Source organism: Myxocyprinus asiaticus, chromosome 15 (assembly GCF_019703515.2).
Source record: "Myxocyprinus asiaticus isolate MX2 ecotype Aquarium Trade chromosome 15, UBuf_Myxa_2, whole genome shotgun sequence".
NCBI lineage: Eukaryota > Metazoa > Chordata > Actinopteri > Cypriniformes > Catostomidae > Myxocyprinus > Myxocyprinus asiaticus.
In genome coordinates, this window is record NC_059358.1 from 8,770,662 (window position 1) to 8,782,823 (window position 12,162).

A 12,162-nucleotide genomic window follows, 5' to 3' on the forward strand; every position below is an offset into this window, starting at 1 on the left:
CAAATTTTAAGCTTTTCATTTCTGCCTTTAGAACCTCTCAGATTTGGCCCCATTCACTTCCATTGTAAGTGCCACACCAATACCTCGATTTTTGATTTTTTGAAAAAGGAGGGACGAGTCGCAATTATTTTTGGTGGTAATCAACATTATGCCACAAATGTTGTCAATTGAGCTTAACTTGTATTGAACCTGGAATATACCTTTAATTAACGTAGTTAACTAATGTTAATGAATAAAACCTTATTCTAAAGTGTTAGCTACCAATAAAATATATATAGGCCTAACAAACTGATTTGACCACCTGAAATTGATTGGAAAGAACAATTGCACACAGCTTAGTGAAGGAAAAAAAAAAAAAAGGAAATGTTCTATTGAAATATTTGATTAAATGAGTTTGTGGCTACATTTGGTTGTTTATATGATTTTTGTTTTATAATAGACTGCCTATCACTTCTTAAAACAAAGTTACCCCCATGCCTGTACACATTTCCCTTAGAAACAAGCCATTCTTCATGCTGAAGAATATAAACAGATGTTTCATGAATCCACTCGCTTGCAGTTTCTCCGCGCGCACACTTGACTCAGCTGTAATGTTCTACATAATTCATAACTGGGATAAAAATACTCTGCACTTAAAGGGGTGTTTTCTGAAATAAAGGCCGGCGGGATGAGAGAGTTCTTGATTTTTCTCGGGACCGAGCCAACCTGGTTTTCTCCCTGTTTAGCCGCCTCCCATCATCATGACATCAACACTGCGGAGCGGAGAGACCCGCCGCACAGACTCTGTAGAACGCCAGTGCGCAAAGGTAAGCGAGCGCTCCTCACCACACGTGTGCACGGTATTACACTTCCACAGAGGCTTAAAAATAATCATGTATAGCCTATTTGATTCCAGAAAGCATGCCCAACGAATGTGCCCTGCAGATGTTTTTTTGTTAATGCATACTGTTGTGATGTTGTTTGCAGTGGATTGTGTTGTATTGATGAGTGACTGGTGAACTGTCGGGATGTCGCTGTACGCGTCTCAGATTAAAGCGTTTAAGAGCGCAGAGCCCAAGACGCTTGGCGTGAGTTTTTGCTACAGCAAACATAATACACATATATCGATTACTGCCGCTTTGTTACCTCTATTATGACAGATATCTGATCAACCAGCTGTATCATTATATGAAGTGCTGTAGTTTGAGTGGATTGTTTACATACAGTCAAAGAGATGGCATAATTGTAATTATTAGTAATTATGTCCTTTAGAAGATCTTCTTTAAAAAGCTTTAGTTTAATATACATGCATATGTAGTGTCTTTATTAGAATGACAACTGGCCGACATTCAAGGACACACCCATATCTGAAACACACACACACACTTAAACGCAGACAGATGTCCAAGAGGCATTAATTCATTCTCTCGAAATGTTAATTTTCATGCACAAAAAACAAAAACAAAAAAAAACATTGCTTTTTAATTTAATTTGATGTAATAGAGATTGCCTCAACAAATGCAGTCTTATTTTCAAATGCAGCCCATAGTAATAGGGAGTAGACAGTCATATGAGAGCTCCTAGACCAAACTGATGTGACTCTTTTTGCTTTTTGCAAAGGATGCTAACATATTTCAGCATGTAAAAGTGAAGTTTGTTGTAGTTGTAATCTAATGTATTTATTTTTTGTGTGTACTTTGGTTTAGGCTGTTGAGATCATAATTGGAGTGTTGACTGTCATCATGAGCACAATTGTGTATAAGCTACACTATCATATCCAGCGTGAAATTATCATCCTCATCGTCAACGGTGCTCAGGTACAAACACACACATTAAAAGACCTTTCATTTCAAGTTTAGGACAGTAATGTTTAAAATCGGTCATGTGCCACTGTTTCCTACAGCTCACCATTACTGGCATTGTCCTGGTGCATACCGGGAGGAAACCATCTAAATGTCTGGTATGACAATAAATACACAAATATTTCACACAATCATTTAAAATAAGAGAAAGTGCTCAAGAAAGAGGCACATGCAGGGACATACAACAACATGCATGTTTGTGAAATTTTTGCCTTAATATAAACATTTATATTTACATGTCGTCTATTTCTGAGTGCAATCAGGAATTAATAACTACTGTCTTATTGTCAGAATTAAAATTTCTGTGAGAGAAAGGACCTTGCTCTCTGTCCTGTATTGACCAAATTACAGTAAGTGCAGTCTTATCGACAGTAGTCTCGCGTAGCCAAACTTTTAATGACAGTGGCATAAAGTCAGGTCATCTTTGCAACTTATTTTCGCCAAAAACCACCCGCTTCGGTAGGGAGAGATTGTTTGACCGAAATGTCAAGCAACCAGATTTTGTTTTTATGTTCCATTTAAGGGCAGGTTTATCTGATGTAGTTGATATAAAAGTGGATTTTTCTTTGCAATTCTTCCCATAAGGCCTACACCCCTGAGTCTTCTCTTTACTGTTGTACATGAAACTGGTGTTGAGCGGGTAGAATTCAATGAAGCTGTCAGCTGAGGACATGTGAGCCATCTATTTCTCAAACTAGAGACTCTGATGTACTTATCCTCTTGTTTAGTTGTACATCTGGCCTTCCGCATCTCTTTCTGTCCTTGTTAGAGCCAGTTGTCCTTAGTCTTTGAAGACTGTAGTGTACACCTTTGGATGAAATCTTCAGTTTTTTTAGCAATTTCAAGCATTGTATAGCCTTCATTCCACAAAACAATTATTGACTGGCGAGTTTCTAGAGAAAGCTGTTTCTTTTTTGCCATTTTTGACCTAATATTGACCTTAAGACATGCCAGTCTATTGCATACTGTGGCAACTCAAAAACAAACACAAAGACAACATTAAGCTTCATGTAATGAACCAAATAGCTTTCAGCTGTGTTTGATATAATGGCAAGTGATTTTCTAGTACCAAATTAGCAATTTAGCATGATTACTCAAAGAAAAGGTGTTGGAGCAATGGCTGCTGGAAATGGGGCCTGTCTAGATTTGATCAAAAATGACTTTTTTCAAATAGTGATGGTGCTGTTTTTTACATCAGTAATGTCCTGACTGTACTTTGTGATCAGCTGAATGCCACTTTGGTGAATTAAAATGCCAATTTCCTTCCAAAACAGCAAAATCTGTACATTATTCCAAACTTTTGGCCGCCAGTGTAATTCATCATATAGTACAGGTCAAGTGTGTAAAAATATATTGTATTTGTAAATGTTTCACCAATTGGAAATGAGATTATCTATTGTTGAAATAGATTTCTGTTCCTTTGTTGCAGGTGCTGACAACTATTGTTCTGCAGTTACTAACAGCAGCATTTGATATTGTTGGATTTGGGCTCATGGCCAGACACATCCCATTCAGGGGCGAGTCGTACTACTACAGGGACACAGAGGTAAACAAACAGAGACTAAACCATTCTGCTAACCCCCGAGCCAAAACACCTTCCCACAAGTGACTTAACATTATAAATACTGAACAAAACTGATAATAGAATCGACTATTTGAAACTACAAAAGATTAGATCAACTGTTTAAAAAAAAAAAAGGGAAATGTTATACTTCAGTCAGCCACTGACCGTTTGCCTGGTTTATTGTCGGGGGAAAAAAGATTTGATTATGACATGATTTTGATCATATTTTGACATCTTTAGTTCTCATTTGCCTATTTCTTTCTGTGCTCTGCATGGAACCGAAGAGCAGATTATTTTAGAGTAGGAATTATGAAGCAGAAAGCATTACATGTGAAAGTTACAAACGAGACTGAACGTCACATCTGGCAGACTGTGGTTGAGTGTGTACAGTCTTAGGAGTAGGAGAGATGTGACTCCAGGCTGTCCTGCTTGTTTCAGTGGTGTTGTGACCCACTTCACTCTGTTTGGGCTTGCTGTGGAGAAGGAGAGAGAGGGGGACAGAAAGAGGTGAGTCACATTACAAGCTTTACGATGCAGCAAGAATATCACAAACAAAATTCTGTGATTCTGAGCAGGATTAAACCTTCACAAATTTGTTTAAACTGTTTGTCAGTTTGAGATTACATTTAATATGAATCTAAAACATGGTTTAAAACCTGTTCCCCTCAGATTTAAGTTAATTTTAGATTACAGCAGTTTTAATGTGCATTCCTCACTGTTTTAGAAGAGAATGAACTCACAGAAATTCCTTCATTTAGATAACATACAGTTCCGACTAGTGGTCAAAATATGGATTTTTCAAAGGCCGGTACCAATAACAAAAGAGCAGGGTGGTTAATGGCTGCTTTAATGTAAATATATAGAACATAATATAAGGCTAATGCAATATAACTATGCAAATGAGATATACACATATACTAAAAAACATATTACACAATATGTAATCAAAATTCACCAAAAACAAGAATAAATATGAATAAAGGTAATTAAATAAACTGGTATATTTTGCAACAGACACAACATAGAGCTAGCCCTTCAGCCATGCGGGTCCAGTTATTGGCTAATGGCGATAATCTCAAATTTATAATTCAAACCTTTGGAATTTAAATTGATTTTTTAATTGAAGTATAACATTTTCCTATTTCCCCTCTGAGAATCATGTCAAAACATTCTTTTGTGTCCATTATATACATGTGATTGATTTACCATTGAAGAAAGAATGGGCTGTTAATTACTCAAAGGAAGTTATCTTCCACAAATTACAAATTATTTCTCTTTTACTGTCCTAAATTGTAATCAGATTACTTTACTGATACCTCATCAAAAAAGTAATTACTAGTTACTTAACTTTTACTTTACTATCTAAACACTTTTCACAGAAAAGTTTTAGTTTTTCTGTTTAATGAATTCAAAATGATGTCTATATTTCCTCGTTCACTGTCGCATGTGAGTCATAATACTCGTTTTTCCCTTACAATGAGGGGTGCATGCCCCTCAACTGTCACAGAAATGCAAACAGACGTACATATTAACCTAATTCATGTTTTACATTTATTCTACATAAAATAAATGTGTATCCCAAGTAATTAACTTAAAAATAATGAACTTAATTGAAAATCAGTAACTGTAATCTGATTACAAGAATTTAAAATGTAATGTTTTACACTACTTTTTGACTAAAAGTAATTCGATGCTGTAACAAATTGCCTTGAAATCAGATTTCACCCAACGCTGGTTGTTATATCATAAAATTGTGCTGTTGGAATACAGATCTTATTATTATTGGTTTGTGTTTTCTGGCTTGTATTACAGTTCTTAGTGAATGGAATCTTGGCGACACTGATCGGTTTCCTGGTGCTAGCGTGTATCATTGGTTTAGTTGTGTCTCTCTTTGGAGTTTACTCCCTTTCTGTTAGTGCCATTAAGGTATGTCCTTTATTACTGTATTACTATAGGGGCAATATAGTATTACTATAAGGGTGGTCTCATAATAAAAGTCCTTCACTTGTTGACATTACAGTTTATGTTCTGTTTTAGACATCTTAGGCATCTTTACACAGCCTGTTCTGTTAAGCCTGCTCTGAGCCTGCTCAAAATTCTGTGTAAAGACGCAAAAGCCAGACTAAATTATGCCTGCTCTGAACCACCTCAGCCCCTAGAATCAAAGGCAGTTCTGTTCTGATGCTGCTTAGATTTTGTGTAAATGAAATGCAGCATCAGAACAGCCTTAAACTTTGTTGTTGTTATGATAGAGCATATATTTCATAATTTAGTTTATATTTAAAAGAATAACTTCATATTTTCATTATATCTAAAACATTAATCTTATAACATTATTAATGCAGTTTATATTGCTGTGTAAATGCATTTATGCCTGATCTGAGCAGCATTAAACGGTCTGTGTAAATGTACCTCTAGTTATGATTCTGTTCTGTTGCAGTTTAGAATCATTCCTTTTTCACTTTCACTGTTTGCAGGAGCTGACACCAATCCCTCACTCTACAGCAAACCAACATTATGGTGTTGCTGTTCAGAACCAGAATACAATCCATGCTGGAAAAGCCTGAGACCACTAATCAAATGCTTCTACTTTGTATTATTTTCTAAATTATTATTTATTTATTTTTTAAATTACAAATAATATTAATAGTATAAAAGTGGAAATTATAGGAACGGTTCACCCAAAAAATGAAAATTCTCTCATAATTTACTCTCCCTCATGCCATCCCAGATGTGTATGACTTTCTTTCTTCTGCTGAACACAAGTAAGATTTTCAGAAGAAAATCTCAGCTCTGTAGGTCCATACAATGCAAGTGGACCAGAATTTTGAAGCTAAAAAAGCTCATAAAGGCAGCATAAAAGTATTCCAGATGACTCTAGTGGTTAAATGTATATTTTCAGAAGGGACATGATGATGTGTGGGTGAGAAACAAATACATATTTAAGTCATTTTTTACTAGAAATGTCCACATTCACTGGCCCTCCTATAGTGCTCTTTTGTCTTCTAAGAGTTCTTCTTTTGTTTTTGGCAATTCACATTATTTGTGCACATTGCCACTTACTGGGCAGGTAGAAGAATTTATAGTAAAAAGTACTCAAATATTTTTCTGTTTCTCATGCACACCTATCCTAAAAGCTATATAGCTTTTAAAGTCATGGATTTAACCACTGGAGTCTTATGGATTACTTTTATGCTGCATTTATGTACTTTTTGGAGCTCTAAAGTTCTGGTCTCCATTTAATTGCATTGAATGGACCGACAGAGCTGAAATATTCTTCTAAACTTTGTTTGTGCAGAAGAAAGAAAGTCATACACATCTGGGATGGCATGAGGGTGAGTAAATGATGAGAGAATTTTCATTTTGGGGTGAACTATTCCTCTAAGAGCAGAAGGGCACAGTTTTACCACCAACTGCAAAAGAGGACTGTTTCACCTACAAACAACCACTCACAGGTAAACAACAACAACAACAACAACTAAAAAAAATACTTTTGTGAAATTGTAAATAAGTTTTTGGAATTAAAATGGAAGTCTTGTTTTTGCTTGGCTGTTGCTCTCACAGGTTTTAGGACTGCTGTACTTTTGAATGCTCAACATAGTAGTTGTTTGTACCTCAATCGTTTTTGCTCTAACAACCTATAGCTTCTTAGCATGAATTGTCTACCCAGAAATACTGACCAGAATTGATGTATGTTAGAGAAGGAAGTATGTTTGTTTTCCTGAGAATATGTGAAATTATGCATTAGGTACATTAGGTACTGACCAGAAAAAAAATATATGAACATGAATATGAACGGTAAGAAGGATATGTTGCATTTACCTTGCATTTTGTACCATCTTTCGCATGAATCTTTAAATCGATATGTTTGTTTTAGCCACGTGAGGACATACAGGGCGACATTTATCAAGCTATTCGTTAATGTGAATCTGAAATTATAATCTGAAAAGTACAAAAGTAAATATTAAATGTAAAACATAAAAATAAAAGGCTTGATAAATGTGGCCCATGTTCAGTGAAACCGCTCTAAAGCAGAGTAATCTGAAATTCAGCACCAGTGTATAACTAAACAGCATTGCTTGGCTTTTTTGTCATCTCGTTTTATCCGTACTGATTCTTCAGGAAAGCTATGATGACTGCCAACTCTGTAAGTGCCACCACTTGTGACCAAAATCATGGACACCCTAATAACTAAAGGTCAGAGCTTGAACCCTCAGTCAAGTGCTCGACTTTGATGATGAAATATCCTCTTGTGGAAGCATGTGTTGTTTGTTTTGTGCCAGTAGATCTCTGTCTTTCGACAGCATGTGAGATTTACATTGTGCCTGTTGTCAGTGACCTCTTGACACGTAGTAACATGAAAACGTAGTATGTAGCAACATGGCTGTGTTTGTGTTTGACTGAATGATATTTCAAATAAACTTGATTTAATACACAAGCTGGTGCTCTCACTTTATTAAACACAACAGACTTTCTCTTTGCACAAACGTGTTAAGTCAGCTGATATGAATCAAAACGGCAAATCATAATTAAGCAAATCACCATGATATCATTGCGTGCAATGTCTGAAGTTTGATTTTGAGGGAATTTTATCTAATATTTAATGATTTTTAAAACATTGCAAATGTATGAAGCTAATGAGAATATCTGAAATTATCAAAAGACAAAATACTTATTTGTCATTTTCGGTTTTGTTCAATGTGAATAAATAAAAAGTTTTTTTAATAACTCTCCAGTAAGTACAGTTACTTACTAAAAGTTACAAACTAAAAGTTTGCATTCCCTGGCAGAAATTGTGAAATTGTGGCATTGATTGTGAAAATATGACTGATCATGCAAAAAAACTCTCTTTTATTTAAAGATAGTGATCATATGATGCCATTTATCACATAGTTGTTTGGCTCCTTTTTAAATCATAATGGTAACAGAAATCACCCAAATAGCCCTGATCAAAAGTTTATATACCCTTGAATGTTTGGCCTTGTTACAGACACACAAGGTGACACACACAGGTTTAAATGGCAATTAAAGGTTAATTTCCCACACCTGTGGCTTTTTAAATTGCAATTAGTGTCTGTGTATAAATAGTCAATGAGTTTGTTAGCTCTCACGTGGATGCACTGAGCAGGCTAGATACTGAGCCATGGGGAGCAGAAAAGAACTGTCAAAAGACCTGCGTAACAAGGTAATGGAACTTTATAAAGATGGAAAGGAAATTAAAAGATATCCAAAGCCCTGAAAATGCCAGTCAGTACTGTTCAATCACTTATTAAGAAGTGAAAAATTCGGGGATCTCTTGATACCAAGCCAAGGTCAGGTAGACCAAGAAAGATTTCAGCCACAACTGCCAGAAGAATTGTTCAGGATACAAAGAAAAATCCACAGGTAACCTCAGGAGAAATACAGGCTGCTCTGGAAAAAGATGGCGTGGTTGTTTCAAGGAGCACAATACGACGATACTTGAACAAAAATGAGCTGCATGGTCGAGTTGCCAGAAAGAAGCCTTTACTGCGCCAATGCCACAAAAAAGCCTGGTTACAATATGCCCGACAACACCTTGACACGCCTCACAGCTTCTGGCACACTGTAATTTGGAGTGACGAGACCAAAATAGAGCTTTATGGTCACAACCATAAGCGCTATGTTTGGAGAGGGGTCAACAAGGCCTATAGTGAAAAGAATAACATCCCCACTGTGAAGCATGGTGGTGGCTCACTGATGTTTTTTGGGGCTGTGTGAGCTCTAAAGTCACAGGGAATCTTGTGAAAATTGATGGCAAGCTGAATGCAGCATGTTATCAGAAAATACTGGCAGACAATTTTTATTTTTCTGCACGAAAGGCCTAGTTGACCCTCCAGTGGTTACAGCAGAAAAAGGTGAAGGTTCTGGAGTGGCCATCACAGTCTCCTGACCTTAATATCATCAAGCCACTCTGGGGAGATCTCAAACGTGTGGTTCATGCAAGACGACCAAAGACTTTGCATGACCTGGAGGCATTTTGCCAAGACGAATGGGCAGCTATACCACCTGCAAGAATTTGGGGCTTCATAGACAACTATTTCAAAAGACTGCACGCTGTCATTGATGCTAAAGGGGGCAATACACAGTATTAAGAACTAAGGGTATGAAGACTTTTGAACAGGGGTCATTTCATTTTTTTCTTTGTTGCCATGTTTTGTTTTATGATTGTGCCATTCTGTTATAACCTACAGTTGAATATGAATCCCATAAGAAATAGAAGAAATGTGTTTTGCCTGCTCACTCATGTTTTCTTTAAAAATGGTACATACTGTATATTACCAATTCTCCAAGGGTATGCAAGCTTTTGAGCACAACTGTAAAAGGATAGTATTTGGGGTAAAAAGCTCCCCCGTTGCAGAGGCTGAAGGCCTCCATAAAGCATAATTCTTTTAAGTGGGGCGAATAGATTTGCTATAAGAAAAAAATTCAAAGTGGGCTCACATTGACTCATCCTATCGCAATGAAGATTCATTTGTTTATTGAATGCTTGAGATGTTATGAAATGCCAAATGTGACTGAAATTAACAGGAAATGGTGCACTCTTTTCTGAAGAGTTTACTTTGAATAAGCATTATCATTATTTGTTGATCAAAAAAAGCATCTTGCTGTCTCAAAAGTATTCGCATTAGTTGACAAATTTTGCACTATAACTATTGCCCCTGCATTTGCATGATATCACTATGACCCCAGCTGGAAGCTTTTTAATCATAAATGTGGGGGCCTTTTTCCTCAAAATAAATACATTTAAATATATAAAAATAATAAAAACAATATTTAAACAACCTTCTATTAGTATTTCACACAAATTATGTTACTTCATCAACATTCAATAAAAATAAATTTCATTTTTCAATCTCGATACACTTTGTGCCCAGAGAAAATCACATTTTCCTTAAGGTATGCCATTAGCCCCGTTGTATCGTACAATTTAATCCAGAAAATGGGTAAAAAAAAAAAAAACATTTTAATAATAAAACCCTGGCTAATTGAGCAGACTTTTATTTTAAAACATTCAAACAATTGAGCCGTTCCTGGGGCTCATGAATATTTATTACGTAACTTGTCGTTCGCCCACCTGATTTGCTGCTAGGTCTACGGATTAATTATTAATAAAACATGCATATTAATTTAGTTAGGTGACTGAACACATTGGACACACAAGGAAGGTTATCAAGCAACATAAATTAATTAATATTCATGAGCTAAACCTCACCTGTGTGGGAATAGACTTTTATTTTAAAACATCAGCAGCCATTTTACGGGGCAATCAGTTCGGATGGTGTTTGTTGTTGTCTGGGCTGAAGTTTAGGTTCAAAATGGACAGCATGAGAGTGTAACAGCTGTAAACTGTCATTTCTGTGCTCTGATGAGTTAGTGTAATTTTTTATGGATTTTCTCCCCTTTTTGGAATGCCCAATGTGCTCTAAATCCTCGTGGTGGCATAGTGACTCTAGTGACCACGACCTCAATCCGGTGACTGTCAATCCATGCATCTTATCAAGTGGCTTGTTGTGCACATTACCGTGGAGACCTAGCGTGTGTGGAGGCTTCACGCTATTCTTTGCGGCATCCACGCACATCTCACCGCATGCCGAGAGCAAGAACCACATTATAGCAACCACGAGGAGGTTAACCCAATGTGACTCTACCCACCCTAGCAACCGGGCCAATTGGTTGCTCAGGAAGCCTGACTGGAGTCACTCATATGATGTCATACAGTATGGAGAAGGTCCGAAAGATTCTAGTGCTTCTGTCAAAGGAAAATGCAGCTCCGCAGTGCGCACGAATTGTGCAATGCCATGTATCACAAAAAAAGCTGAACAAATTCTGGATTCCAGGATTGGTTTTACTTTGACAAAACTCACCAAATAAAATCAGGCTTCATTAGGGTTAAGTGGTATCAAGATCCTTACCAACTTTCTCTATTAATTCAGAGTTTGATCCTGAGGTTATGATTAGTTCACATAAGCGTTCACATGAATGAAGCGAACAGCCAGTCGCGTGTGAGACAGCACAAGTCACTTCTCCGCTGAAGATGTTTATGAAAATTATGATAAATTATAAGAATTTAAATACAGTTATAACACAGCACAAGAGGACGTTAAAAAATCTGATCAATCAAAACACATTTACACACACGAATAATCACTATGAAATCATGAATAATTACAGTGCATCCGGAAAGTATTCACAGCACTTCACTTTTTCCACATTTTGTTATGTTACAGCCTTATTCCAAAATGGATTAAATTCATTATTTTCCTCAAAATTCTACAAACAATACCCCATAATGACAATGTGAAAAAAGTTTGTTTGAAATCTTTGCAAATTTATTAAAAAAAAACAAAAAAAAAACACATGTACATAAGTATTCACAGCCTTTGCTCAATACTTTGTTGAAGCACCTTTGGCACCAATTACAGCCTCAAGTCTTTTTGAGTATGATGCTACAAGCTTGGCTCACTTATTTTTGGGCAGTTTCTCCCATTCTTCTTTGCAGGACCTCTCAAGCTCCATCAGGTTGGATGGGGAGCATCGGTGCACAGCCATTTTCAGATCTCTCCAGAGATGTTCAATCGGGTTAAAGTCTGGGCTCTGGCTGGGCCACTCAAGGACATTCAGAGAGTTGTCCCGGAGCCACTCCTTTGTTATCTTGGCTGTGTGCTTAGGGTCGTTGTCCTGTTGGAAGATGAACCTTCACCCCAGTATGAGGTCCAGAGCGCTCTGGAGCAGGTT

General features: G+C 36.7%; 1 protein-coding gene across 2 annotated transcripts; it reads left to right on the forward strand.

Annotated features, from left to right (window-relative positions):
- The first annotated feature begins 704 nt into the window (after positions 1-704).
- si:dkey-7j14.5 (uncharacterized protein LOC556563 homolog) lies at positions 705-7,843 on the forward strand. 2 transcript variants are annotated; one of them, XM_051718997.1, is made up of 8 exons: positions 705-806; positions 967-1,067; positions 1,686-1,796; positions 1,883-1,939; positions 3,271-3,387; positions 3,844-3,912; positions 5,218-5,331; positions 5,883-7,843. In XM_051718997.1, exons 2-8 carry the CDS (start codon positions 1,008-1,010, stop codon positions 5,970-5,972), a joined length of 618 nt encoding a protein of 205 aa, XP_051574957.1. In that variant the 5' UTR covers positions 705-806; positions 967-1,007; the 3' UTR covers positions 5,973-7,843. The 2 variants fall into 2 exon arrangements, with proteins under 2 accessions (XP_051574957.1, XP_051574958.1); XM_051718998.1 differs by lacking the exon at positions 3,844-3,912.
- The last annotated feature ends 4,319 nt before the right edge of the window (positions 7,844-12,162 follow it).

Coding starts and splice junctions, on each gene's coding strand:
- si:dkey-7j14.5 (XM_051718997.1), top strand. CDS start 1,008: ATGTCGCTGTACGCGTCTCAGATTAAAGCGTTTAAGAGCGCAGAGCCC. Junction 3,388..3,843: donor ACTACTACAGGGACACAGAG/GTAAACAAACAG, acceptor TGCTTGTTTCAG/TGGTGTTGTGACCCACTTCA. Junction 5,332..5,882: donor TTTCTGTTAGTGCCATTAAG/GTATGTCCTTTA, acceptor CACTGTTTGCAG/GAGCTGACACCAATCCCTCA.